We start from the raw sequence: 16,922 nt of genomic DNA on the forward strand, positions 1-16,922 counted from the left end.
TACTTACTTACTTACTTACTTACTTAGATTTCTATGCTGCCCTTCTCCTGTAGGACTCGGGGTGGCTCACAGAATAAAAAACATATAAGAATAAATAGAACTAAAAACATCCAAATGTAAAAAACCCCAACAAATAAAATATCATAACAGATCAGGGAATTTGCTGAAAAAGCCATGTCTTCAGTTCGGTGCGGAAAGCACGGAGATCGGGGGCCGTCCAAAGCCTGGTGGGTAATTCATTTCAGAAGGTCGGTGCAGCCACCAAGAACGCTCTCATCCTGGGGGCCACCAGCCGACATTGTCTGGCCGATGGCACCCGGAGGAGGGCAGTCCTATGTGACCGCACTGGGCGGTGGGAGGCCGGTAGGAGGTGGTCCTGCAAGTACCCCAGGCCCATGCCATGTAGGGCTTTATAGGTCAAGACCAGCACCTTGAAGCGGATCCGAAGGGCCACCGGTAACCAGAGCAGCTCGCGCAGGAGAGGTATTACACGGGAGTAACGGGAGGCTCCTGTAACAACCCACGCAGCCGCATTCTGGAGCAGTTGAAGCCTCCGGGTGCACCCCAAGGGCAGTCCCATGTAGACGGCATAGCAGTAATCCAGCCAAGAAATAATGAGAGCGTGAGTGAGTGTACGAAGGGCATCCCTGTCTAGGAAAGGGCACAACTGGTGCACTAGGCGAACCTATGCAAAATCCCCTCTTGTCACGGCCGTCAGATGATCCACCAGGGACAGCAGAGGATCAAGGAGGATGCCTAGATTACGAACCCTTTCAAAGGAAGTCAACAACTTCCCTCCCATCTGAAGTGGTGGGGGTACTAGATCAGGCATCCACAGCCACTCAGTCTTGGAGGGGTTGAGTCTGAGCCTGTTCCTACCCATCCAGACCCGTACCGCCTCCAGGCATTGGGACATCACAGAAAGGGCAACACTGGGTTGGTCCAGGGTGGAGATGTAAAGCTGGGTATCATCAGCATACTGATGATACCTCACCCCGAAACTATGAATAATCTCACCCAGCGGCTTCATATAGATGTTAAAGAGCAGGGTGGAGAGAACTGACCCCTGCGGCACCCCACAAGTGAAGGGCCTTGGGGAGGATCTCTGACCCCCCCGCCCAAACAAACTGTGTATGGCCCGAGAGATAGGAGGAGAACCACTGTAAAACAGTGCCTCCCACCCCCAGCCCCCGGAGCCATCGCAGTAGGATACCATGGTCGATGGTATCGAAAGCCGCTGAGAAGTCAAGTAGCACCAGGATGGAGGAATAACCCCCATCCCGGGCCCGCCAGAGATCATTCACCAGGGCGACCAATGCCGTTTCTGTGCTGTGTCCGCGCCTGAAACCCGGGATTTCTTTTTTTGAAAAGAAAAAAAAATTGACCATTCCCATCCAGTCACATTACCTCCCCCCCCCACCAAGTTAACATTGGTTTTCTAATGTAGCTTATTTTAACATGGCATGTAATCTGTATCTCTGTAATAACCTTGTCCTCATTTCCCCCATCTTTTCCCCCTTTGCTTTAACCCAGTTGAATCATAGATTCAGTTTAACCATTCCAGGAATCTCACAAAGTAAACTGCAGTTCATGAAATCTTATACTTTTAATAAAATATGTTAGTCTGAAAAGATGTTGCCAGACTCCTGATCGCTGGAATACATGTGACTCATTATATAGTACACTGGTGTGCCATTAATCTTTAAAATATTTTCTTCATTTATTTATTTATTTATTATTTTTAAAAAGTGTAGGCAAAAATATATTAATTCTTTGGTGTTACAGTAAATATACATTGGAAAATCTTTAAAAACTTATTAACAACTTTAAATCAATTTATAAATTAGCTATCACATATTTTTTCATTTCTGTGACATTGCACAAATATATATATATATATATATATATATATATATATATATATATATATGACTTTTTATTGGTGAATTAAAATTATTACTGTAACTGCTACTGATGAAACTGCCAAAAGAGAAATAGAGAGGAATACCAGGACTTAAATATTTGATGAAAGACACAATTCCCCTATCTCTCAAATGTTAAAAGAAATATCTGAACTGTGACTTTCATGATGGAAGACTATCCTAAGGCGATCTGTGAAGATTGTCCTAGTCTTACTTTAAAAAAAAGGGGGGGGGGAAGAACAAGTTTTCTGCACTCTGAAAAAGGCAAGCATACAAGGCAGTAATGATTTGATAGTATAATGAATTTCCTGTAAAAAGGAACTAATAAAGCATTGCAAGGTAACCATCTAGTATAATAGTATTCATATAGGACTGAAGAATGGAAAGGAAATTGCTTATAAATTTAGTTCTTCATTTTTCATCCCTTATGTTTTGCTGCAGTTTCAACCAGTTTACATTGCAAACTCTTATTCAGTAATACGGCCTGAAATCTCATGAATCCATTGTTCAAATGACACCAATCTTTTGCCAATATAGAAGTAGAAATTTCATATACATCCAACTTTTTCAGAAGCATAGCTGACTCTCACATTCATACTTTGTAGGACTTTGTAGCTATTTGTAGTTCCTAATGGTCATTTCTGCATGAGAGAATATATCCCAACTACTGTATTCTTAATAAAGTCTGCCTTAAACAAATTTTGTGTTATAAAAGGAACTGCTACTAAGGTAAAGCTGGGTGGCTAAATACTAGATGTCTGTTCCTGTAACAGTCACTGCTGATTCTCTAAAAGGGTTTAAATGGTATACTTAAACTGTTCATTTGTTTTGCTTGGTAGCACAAAGAACACCATTTAAAATATATTCAAGAGAATAAATGTATTTGGTATACATGTAGAGGTATTTCTACATTCCAATTTTTCACAAAAATTAAATAAACAATGTACTTAGCAAGGGTAACTGGAAAATTTTGTTTTTTAGAATGTAGGTTAAGATTATCCTTTGTATACAAATAATAATATTGTGAAACAAATTTATGTTTCTTGAAACAAAATTTTTTCCTTGTTCTTAAATTTGCTAAATTAAGCTATTTAATGCATAATAATAATAATAATAATAATAATAATAATAATAATAATAATAATAATAATAATAATAATAATAATAATAATTTTTCTATACCGCCCTTCTCCCGAAGGACTCAGGGCGGTGTACAGCCTATTTAAAAACACAAGACAAAACATCGATTAAAAATTTAAAATAATTAAATAAATTTGGCTCAATTTAAAACCCCACAAATTTAAAATACCCCAATTTAAAATTATTATGTTGATAGCCCAGCCTGGCGGAACAACAGGGTCTTCAGTGCACAGCGAAACACCCAGAGGTCGGAGATCTTATGTATTTCCGGGGGCAGCTCATTCCACAGGGCTGGGGCTCCCACATAGAAGGCCCTCCCCCTGGGTGTCACCAGCCGACATAACTTGGCTGATGGCACCCTGAGGAGACCCTCTCTGTGGGAGCAAACTGGCCGGTGGGAGGCTATTGGTGGCAGAAGTCGGTCTCAAAGGTTCCCGGGTCCTGTGCCATGGAGCGCTTTAAAGGTAGTGACCAACAGCTTGAATCGCACCCGGAAGACCACTGGGAGCCAGTGCCGCTCGCGCAGGAGGGGTGTCATGCGGGCACAATGAGTTGTGCCCATAACCACCTGCGCGGCCGCATTCTGGACCAGTTGGAGCCTCCGAGTGCTCTTCAAGGGGAGCCCCATGTAGAGAGCATTACAATAGTCCAGCCGGGAGGTGACAAGGGCGTGAGTGACCGTGCGCAAGGCGTCCCGGTCCAGAAAGGGCTGCAACTGGTGAATCAGGCGAACCTGATAAAAGGCCCCCCTGGCCATGGCCGTCATATGCTCTTCTAAAGACAGCCGTGCATCCAGGAGGACACCCAGATTGCGAGCCCTCTCTGTGGGGAGCAAAGATTCACCCCCAATAGTCAGCGATGGCACCTGCTGACTATATCGGGAAGCCGGTAGCCACAGCCACTCGGTCTTGGACAGGTTGAGTCTGAGCCTGTTCCTCCCCATCCAGACCCGCACGGCCTCCAGGCAGCGAGACATCACATCAAGGGCATCGTTGGGGTAGTCTGGGGTGGAGATGTACAGCTGAGTATCATCAGCGTACAGATGACACTTCACCCCAAAACCATGGATGATCTCACCCAGCGGCTTCACATAAATGTTGAACAGAAGGGGAGAGAGGACCGACCCTTGCGGCACTCCCCATGCGAGGTGCCTCGAGGTTGACCTCTGCCCCCCTGCCAACACAAACTGTGAGTGGTTGGAGAGGAAGGAGGAGAACCACCACAGAATGGTGCCCCCTATTCCTAACCCCCTCAACCGCTGCAGCATGATACCATGGTCGATGGTATCAAAAGCTGCTGAGAGATCTAATAGGACTAGGACAGAGGAGCAACCCCTGTCCCGAGCCCTCCAGAGATCATCCACCAACGTGACCAATGCCGTTTCTGTGCTGTACCCCTGCCTGAAGCCCGACTGGCACGGGTCCAGATAGATAGCTTCATCCAGGTGTCGGGGAAGCTGTCGTGCCACCACACTCTCAACAACCTTCGCCACAAAACGAAGGTTGGAGACCGGACGGTAGTTGGCTAATTCAGCCGGATCCAGGGAGGGCTTCTTGAGGAGGGGCCTCACTACCGCCTCTTTCAAGGTGGCAGGAAAAGCACTCCCACTCAGAGAAGCACTTATAATTCCCTGGAGCCAGCCTCGTGTAACCTCCCGGGAGGCCAGTACCAACCAGGAGGGACACGGGTCCAATAATCTTACCCAGAACCCTGTCCACATCCTTGGGAGCCACAGGATCAAACTCCTCCCAGATAATATTCTCAAGACCTTCCCTTGTCTCCTTCCCTGGACTCATCCAATCGGAGTCCAAGCCATCCTGAATCCGAGTGACTTTATCATGCAGGAATTGCACAAACTCCTCAGCTCGACTCTGCAAGGGATCTTCCCGCACTCCCCCCCGAAGGGAGTGGGTCACCCTAAACAGGGCAGCTGGGCGGTTCTCTGCAGATGCGATAAGAGCAAAAAAATAGTTAGATTTCGCCGCTTTTATCGCCACTAGGTAGGTCTTGATATAAGACCTCACCTGTGTCCAGTCGGAATCGGATTGACTAGTCCTCCAAATGCTCTCCAGGCGTCTTTTCCGACGCTTCATCTCTCTCAGCTCTTCAGAGAACCAAGGAGCCAATTGAGATCAGCATTGGGTCAGAGGCCGCAAAGGCACGACGCGATCCAAAGCTCCGGCAGCCGCACTCTCCCAGGCGGCCACCAGCTCTTCAGTCGAGTCGTGTGTCAGAGTCTCAGGAAATGGCCCAAGCTCCGTCAGGAACCTTTCGGGATCCATCAGGCATTAAAAGTGTTAAAACATTTTATATGAACAATAGTCACATGGTTTGTCTGATTCCTGCTTCAGTTCTAGAATCTCTAATAATAACAGAATAGCAAAATAAGAGAGTTGGAAGAGACCTTGGATGTCTTCCAGTCGAACTCTACTCAAGCATGAAACGCTATACCATTTCAGATAAATAGTTGTCTAATCACTTCTTTAAAACCTCCAGTGTGGAGTGCCCACAACTTCTGGAGACAAGTTGTTCCACTGATTAATTGTTCTAACTGTCAGGAAATTTCTCCTTAATTCTAAGTTGCTTTTTTCCTTGATTAGTTTCCCTCCATTGCTTCTTATCTTGCCTTCAAGTGCTTTGGAGAATAGGTTAGCCCCCTCTTTTTTTGTTGCAGTCCCAAGTTCATTACCTTTGAACTTTTGAAACAATCATGTTTAAACTTCCTAAATTCTATCAAAATGCTTATTACTTGTTTGGTCATGATTTATATATATTGTAAGAATGCTTATTTATTATTTAACTATCTTGGATTATACCTTAAATTGTTTGAGATTCTAGTCTTTGTGTTATTATATTACAGATAGATAGAATAGAATGATATGCAAATATACTAATCATATATTACAGAGCCTGATGGTAGTATAAACAGGGCACAATTTAAATTATACTTACATTTTCCTTATTTTCCATTTGTTATATCCAGAGGAATGTATTATAGTAACTGTCAAACAGAAGTAGACAGATTTGATTAAAAAAGACATTGAAAAATATTATTTCTTTTCTGTTTTCAAGCATACAGATTTATGTCAATACATGGACAAACATCCTGGAGGACTTCATCCAGACAATGTGAAGGTAGGATACAACTTTTCAAATAAATATTATATTATGGTCTTACAATGAGCAATAATATATAGTTAATTTAAGTAGATTAATTCTACCCTGCAGAAACCAGTACCATTAGTTGCAAGATTGGGGCAGATGCTGTAGTATATATTATGGTGTCATTGGGCAAATGCAAATGATATACTATAGGTTATTTACATCATAATATCATTAACATGAAATGTAATTCACATCCTTTGCATGATGATATTATGATACGAAGTTATTTACTATCCCCTCCAGCTGCTAACTTGATGCCAATGAATAATGTAATTATAAACAGGTCTTTTAATGATTAGATCGCTTCAAAAAAGAAAAGTAATTTAGATTTTTAATTATATTGAGGGCTTTTTTAAAGTGGGACCATAACAACTACCTAAATTTACTTCTTTATTCAGTCAAAGATTTCCAGGTAAATAGACAGGTTTGCCCTGTTTACTTACATGGAAATCAGCCAAATTATTTTAGCATAAATGGAGAGTCAGTTACTCATACAGCAGTATTTGTTTCAAAAACCATAATGTACTATTTGTACAAATATAAAATTCCTTTAGGTTTTTTTATCAACAAACATCTCAGTAATGCTATGTACCATATGACATATGCTGCTGGTTTTTTTATGTGAGTTTGCAATTTAAATTTCTCCTAAAAGAATTAAATGACTTTATCAGAAAGAAGCCTGCTAAATCATCTAGGCAGTCTTCTGGTATTTTATATGATCCATGGAGGAGAGGAGGAGAGGCCATAATGAGTTAAGTGTCTACAAAACCATTGCTGTTTATTTATTCTTCTATTATGACCAATATAGAACAGAACATAATAGAGTATAATATTAGCTGAATAAATGATTGCAAGATGCATTCATTCTATCTAAAAACTGCAGAACTTGGCAAACGCAGTCACAATTCAAAAATATAGAAATCTTTGTAAGAAGAGAGCTGTGTAGGGTGATGTACCAGTGGGGTTTGGGATGGGTGATACTGGTTGGGACGAAGGCATGCTAGTGTATTTGAGTAGCAGGAGAAGTGTGAGCATGGCAGGATCTGTGATGTCTGCTATCAGGTGGAAGAGGGTGTGCAAGGCACGTGTGGCAGGATGCACAAATGCGGCAGGGCTTGCAATGACTGCTGCCAGATGAGAATGGTTACACAAGTGTATACAGGTTGCAGGGGGCATGAGTGTGACAGGGCCTGTGGTGGCTGCTAACCAAGTGGAAGACTGTATGCAAGAATTTGTGAGTGGCGGGAGAGGCACAGCACAAGAACAGCAGGGTTCTGCTGAGTGACAGAAGGTGTGCAAGTAGCAGGGGGCACAGAATGTGTGTCATGGGGCTTGAGGTGGCTATTGCTAGGTGCCTGACTGCACGAGTTGCTAGGGAGGATGCATGAATGGTGGGGGAGGCACAATATGAGTGCAGTGAGACAGAGAGGGTGCATGGGTGCAGGAGACTTGCCCAAGCAACTTGCAACCTTCCCTGCCAGTTCCCTGCTTGTTCCTTTTGTGAAACCAGCAGGAGAGTTACACATTGCAGTCATGTGACCATGGGATGCTGCAACTGTCATCATTGATAGCTGGATGTCAACTATCTAGATTGCAATTATGTGACTGCAGTGGTGCTGGGATGACTGGCACTTTGAATATTGGTCATAACCACTACTCCTTCAGTCCCATCATAACCTTGAACAGTCACTAAGTGAGTAGTTAACTGAGAACTACCTATAATATTTGACAGAATTCTACTAGCATTTCATACAATCAAAACTGCCAGGCTGTAGTATATGACTCTAGGTGCGTGTGCTCTCCATCTTTTTACATACCTTCACAATATGGCATGTCACAAGCAATAATATAAACTTGTAATACCTCTAAGAAGACAAGATAAGTGGCCTGAAATAAGGGAACCAGCTGATAAGTATTTGAATTTTCAGCAGTATGTATTAAGTTTTCTTCAGAACAAACAGACTTTGATTGTTGTGCTACTTATAAAAAGATTTTTTAAAAGATTTTGTAGCAACTAAAATTCGTTTGGGCTATGTATTGCTACCAACATTGTTCCTTAAACAGTTACATTGCCTAAGATATCTGGTCTTGAAAATGAATAACTGTAGCTCTTAATGACCAAATTAGATATTAACAATCAAAGTCTTTGTCGTCTTATAAATATTTATATTTTAAAAGCATAAGTAATTTAGTTTGAAATTGCCTCAAAACAATATGGTGTTAAAAAGCCCTCAGAACATGTATGCAATTCATTAACCATTATTATTCATATTTTCTCTTTAAAAATAAAGATGTAAACATTTTAAATATGCATCTGAAAGTGCATATAAAGCATATTTCCAAATATTCTTTTCTAATTGCTTAAAATAATACATTAATAGACAGTGTGTGTGGGTGTATGCTTACTTACTTAATATCTGTTAAGATAAATATTTAAATTGTAAATAAAAGGAATACTTTCCAAAATTACTCTAATGTATGTTCAAGTACTACTATGCAAGACAATAAATGAAACAAGACTTAATTCCAATCAACAAAAAGATAATATTTTATGATCCATTGGAAAATCTGAATCTTGCATAAAGAAGTATTTGGAATATTTATTGGTTTTATTAATGTAATTTTTATATTGTCTGTTCTCAGAACTCTACCATAAAGCATTTTAATGAAGTTTCATGATTTTGAACCTATTAGACTGAGTATAATAAGTTAGTATGTTTTGCTTTTTTTAAACTTTGAATAATAATTTTTAATGAATCAGTAAATATATAAAAATAATTCTATACCTAGATTTAATTCTGTATCTGTAGGTTCAGCATTATAAGCTATAAAACCCCTTTTAAAACATGAATATTTAAATATATGTGGGTGGTTAATCTCTATAATTGCTTCATTAAATTTGGAACAAATTTTTGATCCATTCTCGAAATATTATATTTGTAACTTTTCAAATACAATGATATGTCAATTTTATGTCAATACATAAAAGCTACGGTATTTTAAAAGTCAGATGGGTACACATCAAAAGTTTTTAGTGTCATAGAAATGAAATTATTAAGTCACAGGGCTAAATTTTGACATTAATTATAGTGGATATGCTGAACAGAATTATTTTCATTTAAAGTAAATGATAAGTAGCTGTTTCCCATTACTGTTCCGAGGATAAGCAGGTGCAGAAAAGGGTAGGATAATATTATGTTAAATTAAAGCTGCTTTTTTCAGAGGGCATTGAAAATTGATTTTAAATAAGCTGTTCAATAGTTAAATATATAATCAATGCTCTATTTTGTATATTTGTCTGTCATTTAGGAATTAATTACAATAAACATGAATATCATCCATAAAATTATATATATGATGGATCTATATTATATTATCCTATACTTGCATCTTCAAAAAAACCTTTACCACTTTTGCCTATAAAAATATAAATGCTCTGTGGAAGATGATGATGCCAGTTTTGACAGAGCCACTGATTATGAACATTAGAAAAACCCTTTCAGTACAATTATAAGAAGAAATTATCAGTAGTAATAGTAGTAGTAGTAGTAGGTATAAAATAATAAATCAATTCTACATTGCAAATTAAGTTTATGATGTGACTACTATGATCACCTCAGTGCTTATGTTTCTGTAGGAATGGTAATCCACAATCCATTCTCTTGGATTTCTTTTTTGCTCTCTCTCCCTTCTCCCTCTTGCGTGTGTGTGTTTTGTGTGTGTTTTTGTGTGTGTAAATTCAGTATTCAAGTCTTTCCCCTGTCTCTGCTTCCTTTCTATTTAAATTATATTCTTTACTGCTGTGTTTCAATAAGGCAATTAAAGCACTTCTACTTTTTTATATGGTGCATAAATCTTTGTATGCAGTTTTATTGCCATAACTTCCTTAGGATTCTTTCAAAGCCCTCTTGATCAAGCTTGTCATGGTTCAGCCAAATTCTTTTTTTAACCAATTATTTCTTCTGAAGTAGAAGGCAACTCACAGATACGAATACCACCTGAGCCCCATATTCTTGAACTTCTTGCTTAGATGTTATAAGGTGATACAGATGTAGCTGCTCTTGGCATTAACAGTTTATCTCCACACAGATTAATAGAAGGGATCACTGTCAGTGAATTTGATAAGCACTGGAAATTGTTCTGTCACATCCCTAATCCATGCTCCTGACAGATCACACTCTTCACAAGTCACTGATTTCAATCAGCATGTTTGTTTCAGCAGTAAATTGTCAAATATCGCAACTCTTCTCTTTACCTTCCTTCAGGATGCAGATAACATCTCTTATTCTGACACACAAAGAAGAGTCACTTTAATAATATGCACAGAGGCTGTCATATTTTCAAAAATAACTATAGGGTTCTTTGTCCTATAGCAGACTATGTTTCTTTACATATTATTGGGAATAAAATGAGTTAATTTTTCATTCATACACTATGTTTTATCATTCATCTACTACATGTAGAAAACCCTGGTCATAACAGAATTAGCGGGACTGACTGGATTGAAAAGCTAGATATGATGCTTGTTGGAAAAGGCACTGCTTGCTTGCTTGCCTTCCTCCCCCATACACTTATAGTAAGAAAACAAACAAACAAGCAAAAGCTTGGACAGAACATTTATTTCCTCATTCCTTCACAACATTTTACCAGAAGCTGGTCTTGAAGTTCTGAAAAGAAAAATAAAATAATAGAAAGCTGTTCCTCACCAGGTGAACAATCACAGTTGCAATATTTTCCCTCTTAATTAAATAAAGAAATTCTCTAGCACCAGTTACTAGAGAAACGAACCTCTAATCACTCAGTTTTTCTTCAGACTAACATTTTCTCAAGCATTTTTAAACAGAGTTTTAAAAAAATTAAAAATTTGTATTGCTAAATTTTTAGCTTTCTATATTATTTCCTCATGCTTTTGTTCTTAGCACATCAGTTTCAAGTGCAATGAATGGTATTTCTTGTTAGCAGGATATGTTTCACTCTGTAATCTATAATGAGAATTGGAAAAATGTATCTCTTTGATGTAAGAGCTGATGTGTCTTTATTAGAAAAATTGTTGTTTTTAATGTGTTTGCCCTTACAGTTTAATCATTGCTAACACACTGATACCACACTCCATAAACCCCTAAATTGGTTTGACCTTCATATGGCAACATTCCTCCCACACGTCCCTGGACTCATTACTGAAAAGCAATACCTCAGTTAAAGTGCAGTTGTCAGGACAGAACAGCAAAAATATTATTATTTCTTTTTACGCTATCATTAAATGGACATTTTAAAATAATTTAGATAGTTTTAAAATAAGATCATCCTTTATTCAGGATGAGAATAAGGACTAAATAGCATGATCATAAGATGATGCCTCTATGTGTTTAAATTATAAATTTAAAACTTTAATATATTTATTCATATGTAAATTATGTAATTTACATGTAAATGATTGTTTTCCCAATCATTAAAGCTTTGGCTGAGACATCATTCAGATATTTTTATTCCATACTCTAATGTGTTCTCTTCAAACCAAATAGATTTTTAATTTTGAGTTTAAAACTCGATAGGAAAAATATGAATGAAACAGAACCTTTGGTCCTTAAAGATAATCTACACATTTGGTTGTGTAGCAGAAATTATCCTCATCCAACCGGTCCAAGCAATTAATTAGTGGGTGCATTAATAAAGCATAGTTTCTAATTAATAAATTGAACAATGCAACAGAACATAAGAAATTAATTCACTGATCTTTCTGAACTGGGCAGAGACGATCTGGTACTGGGATGTTGCTATAATTTTCCCTCCAGAAACATAGATTACCGTATATATAATGTTAATTAAAAGGGGTTAATAAAAGCACATAAAGTGCTAGAAGAACACCTGAGTTACGTAGTCTTCTGTGTGTATAACTTTTACAGTAATGGGAGACTAGCCTAAAGTTGTTGTGCGTTTTAATGGAATATAGATGAGAAGAAAACATGTTGTTTTAACTCCAGTGACATTTTTTGAAACTTTTACTATAGCAAGAATTCAGCTGAGAGGCCACAACAACTTAAATTAATTCTCTGTGTTTTTCTTCCTGGAAAAAATGTCAATAAGAGGTGGGTGGATGAGTCAGAAATAAACTTCCATGCAGTTGGTTCCAGCCATCCTAATTCTGTATTTTTTCAAAATAAAGTTTTATAATACAGTTGCATTTTTTTAAAAAAAATGCTTCATTTTTTTATTGCAGTGCAGTGCAGTTTTCTATTTGAAAGTTCTAATATTATTCCTGTATTTATTAGCAAATATTATCCTCAACAAAAACTTCTTTTTAAAGTAGTGTGTATGTATATAGGAAAAGAAATTAAAGATTTCTGTACTTCCATATTTTATATTAACTTCTTTCATAATCATAATTTCAAGTTCATACAGGTGTTGAGCTGATAAGTAATTAGGAACTATTTCATTTCAGCATACTGAATCTAAAAACTTATAATAACTTATAAATCTTATAAAAATACACTGCTATACAACATGAATTTGTATTGTTTGTCTCTATTATCAGATTGTTTTTTATCATTAATATTAATGTTAAAACAATTATTTTTCAAAGGATTTATTTTTGCCTTAAACTTCTGTGAAATTTGCATGGAATAATAATATTTTTTCAGCATCCAAGACAGTTTTTGATGTAATGTTTTGACAAATGTTGTTCATACATCAAACCTGGCCTGAATAGGTTTTAGGGGTTTTTTAATTGTATTGCTAGGGGTTTTAAATTGGGGCGGCCGTTTAATTTAATTTATTTTTAATTATTTTAACTTTTATATTGTATGTTATTTTAATTCTCGGCTGTTCACCGCCCTGAGTCCCTTCGGGGAGAAGGGCGGGATATAAATTTAATAATAAATAAATAAATAAAAATAATACAAGTCTGAATTTTTAATAATATATAAAATGTACATTGGTTGACATATTGAGAAAATGGCTAATCTCATTGTCAGTTCTGAAAGCTACTGTAGATGAATGAAAAAAATAAAATAACTTCTTTCATAGTTTGAGCTTTCAAAATAAAGATTTGAATGACTTTCTGCAGCTAAAATATCTTTGAATATAATCCGTTTTCACTCCTGTTTTTTTTTCTTGTAAGGAATGTGTTCTTGTGCATTTCTACTTTCCATGTGCTGTTATTCTCTATAATTAGCAAGCATACACACCTGTCTTTAGGCTGTCATCTAATCTGTAAAGCTATGCAAATAAATAGACTATAACTGTGATTTGATACGATTTATTTTTTGATGGAATTACTATTGAGAATTGTTAAAGAAGGGTTATGTAGTTGGATGTAGTGAAACGTATGTGTGTGTTAATTCCTGTTGGTTCAGTTAAAAATCCTGGTTTTAAATAATATCTATATTAATAACGTTTCACATTATTGCATTCTAATCTTTATGTAGGAAAGCAATGCACTACATACAAATATTAATGAACATGTTTTCCCCCCTCTTTTTCAGTTATTTTTATTTCAATTGCTGCGAGGACTTTCGTACATCCACCAACGTTACATTTTGCACAGGGATCTGAAACCCCAAAATCTTCTGATCAGTGACACTGGGGAGTTGAAACTGGCAGATTTTGGTAGGCAAGCCATTAATTACAAGATTATTTGATAATGATGTAAGCAATGTTGAAAGATGGCTTGAGCACTTCTCTTCTTAGTTACAATACAAGTTGACTTTGGCCATCATACCAGTAGAGAAAAGGAAACAGGTAATGCAGCAAGTTCATATGTCTTTAATTTAGTCTGCCTTTATTTTTTCAACTCAAGGCAGCATACAGCATTTCCGCTTCCTATTCCCACAAAAGATCAAGATATCTTTCATCTTTCATATTTGATTGTGTGCCATCTAGTTGGTATTGTTAGTAGCCCCATAGACTTCCTTCAGATTATTCTGTCTCAAGCTTCGCCTTTCGGCTCTTGTAACAGTACACCCATTGCCACTGATATTGAATCCATCTGTCTTGTTGCTGGTCATCTCCTTCTTCCATTTGAGTATTAAAGAGCTCGTTTGAAAACCTAGAATGCATAGTTACAAAGTTTTAGTTATCACAGGATTTTAAATGAAAGACATATTTTACAGGAGAGAAACATTAATATTTTTTCAAATAGGAAAAAAGTATATAAATACAGTTTTCAAACCATAAATATTCAGCTACATAGAAGACTCACTCATAACAATATCAGTAATATTATATACAAAAGAAATGCAAATATATATATCCAGTACGTGCACGCGTGAATATGTTTAATTTTATTGATTTTGCTACTTAAGCAAAATGGTTGCTAAGTGATATGAGAGAGACTGCAAAGATCATTTGTTGCTGCCATTTTATTCAGATAAAATTTTCTCATATAGAATTCTGTGCCTGACTCATTTTTGCCAATTTTTTTGCCCCCTTGCGGGACAGATTGTTTGAGCAAACCATCTCTTCCTTAGCTGTTTTTCTCTTCAAACAGCTAAAAAAGTGTTTCTCTAAAATGTTCTAACTAAAGGTTAACAAGCTCAACCATGTGACCTTAATAAATAGTTAAGAACCTCTACCTCGCTTTCAGTTGCTGCCTAAAACTGACCACACCATAAACATTTTCACACCAGAGGTGTTCGTTGCCCTAGATGCCACATTGGTTGGAAAATGGACTTTAATTTCTGTTTAATTACAGTCATATTTGCAAACAATTGCTCTCTGGGGCAGTTGCTAAATAAGGATAACTACGTAGCATTTTCTTTACAAACTATTTTTCCAAGTCAGATTTGTTCTGTTTTAGGAGATTTCTAAATAATATGTATTAGCATAATATCTTATTGTTCCAGAGTTTCATACTAATTATAATAGGTTGCTATTTAATGCAGAACTAAACAAATTTGGTCCTGTATGGGTTATTTCAGGACATTCTCATTTATTTGTGGCATATTATGGTCTCATTAATAATAGAATAGTAGGGCAATTTTCCTGATTTCTAGCCAATTAAATTACATCCTCATAATTTCAATCCATTGTTTCTTGTTATATCTTCTGAACAATTCTGCGTCTTCTATATTACAGCCTTTCAAATACTAGAAGAGAACTATCATGTCTCTCTGCAGTGTTCTCTTCTCCAAGCTAAAATCCCAATACCCCTAGCTGATACTCCTCATTTTGTCACTGTCTTTCTCATCAGCATCAAACAGACCAGTCTGTAGTTACCAAGGCCTTTTCCCCCTCTTTTTGAAGGTATTTTCTGTTCTTTTCTGACCTCTGTGATTTTGCAAAGATCATAGAATGATTATTGAGAAACAGAATGTTTTTTTTTTTTACTATTACTGTTGAAAAATAACTTTACAAAGGGGGATGGTGTTGATTTAAAATTAATTTTGTTTAATGAACTATCCTTAGTATGGTGTATTTATCCTTATTTTATTCATTTATTTGTATCCCACCTTTATTAAGTTTACAAGTAACTCAAGACGGTAACCATATCCAACACATCTTCTTCCCATATTGTCTCCACAATAATAAACTTAGAAGGTGGGTTGGGCTGAAAAAGAGTGGCTAGCCCTAAGTCACCCAGCTGACTTTCACTGATAAGGTGGGACATGAATTCAAGGTCTCAGGCTTTTGAGACTGGTATCTTAACCACTAGACCAAATATTAACACTATTCACTGGTATTGATAATGTAGAAACATATTTAACTGCATTCTTAATGTCTTAAATGTTAGTACACAGTCATTTAATTGACATTAGATGTTTTTGAATATGCTGTATAAGTAGTGACATTGACATAAAGTGTAGCGTAAATAACACATGTCCTTCACTTATTATTTTCTTGAGATTTTTTTTATTGAACATATGATAACTTGACAATTAGATGATATGCTGAGTTCTAACTATTAATCGTCTTGTTGCTGTAAAGAATTGAGGTGTAGCAGCAGGATGCCTCCTTAGTGACCTTTTTATTAATTTTAAAGCCCTTCACAGAATTATCATGAAGTTATTCATATAAATCCAGGCCAAAATTGTCAATATATCTGTTCACTATATATTTTTTCTAATTGCCTTTTGTTTTTGCTTTCACTGTCACTTGAAAATTTAAAAAGTTCCCATATCTACCAATATCATGAACTCTCACGATAAAAAGAGAGTGTGTGGCTTCCTGTGGTGTAACCATGGAAATAGACAAGACATCCTTAAGCAAAATGATTGCACATGCTGTGCTAATTAATCCTGTCATACAGTTTTCTCTCAGCTGGAAGAAGCAGTTAGATAAATTTTGGATGGGGATCCATGTATGGATTCACAAATAATATGAAATATGTTGCCATTATTGGAAAAGCCAATAATGATATAATGAACTTTTATTTGTAACCTGAAAGTCTTAAAGTAAATGCAGTCTTTTAGGTTTTTGGTAATGCTATAGTATAATGACAACAATACAATTGTTTCTACGATGCTGAACTATTGTTTGATAATTCAGATTGCTGGTCATGAGAGTGTAATTACTTAAATAATTTAGGCCTGTTATATCGTAGTTGTGTATTTCTTGAATATTTAATTACTTTGTTCTTCTTTCTGACCATCTATAATTTACTTTTGTTTTTAAATATAATGTTAAATGTAGTAAATATTAAAATATTGTATTTAAAGCAAAAGGACAAAATATTGCAGTGTGTCTTGAAATTTGTGCCTT

General features: G+C 36.7%; 1 protein-coding gene across 4 annotated transcripts in view; it reads left to right on the forward strand.

Annotated features, from left to right (window-relative positions):
* CDK14 (cyclin dependent kinase 14) overlaps window positions 1-16,922 on the forward strand; it is a 223,714-nt gene that overhangs the window by 114,634 nt on the left and 92,158 nt on the right. For all 4 annotated transcript variants that reach the window (XM_034402352.3, XM_087892861.1, XM_034402353.3 and 1 more), the window contains 2 exons: window positions 6,135-6,197; window positions 13,709-13,832. In XM_034402352.3, the coding sequence (XP_034258243.1) occupies window positions 6,135-6,197; window positions 13,709-13,832 (187 nt within the window). The remainder of the gene's footprint in view (window positions 1-6,134; window positions 6,198-13,708; window positions 13,833-16,922) is intronic.

Source organism: Pantherophis guttatus, chromosome 4 (genome assembly GCF_059756535.1).
Source record: "Pantherophis guttatus breed Tessera chromosome 4, ASM5975653v1, whole genome shotgun sequence".
NCBI classification, from domain to species: domain Eukaryota; kingdom Metazoa; phylum Chordata; class Lepidosauria; order Squamata; family Colubridae; genus Pantherophis; species Pantherophis guttatus.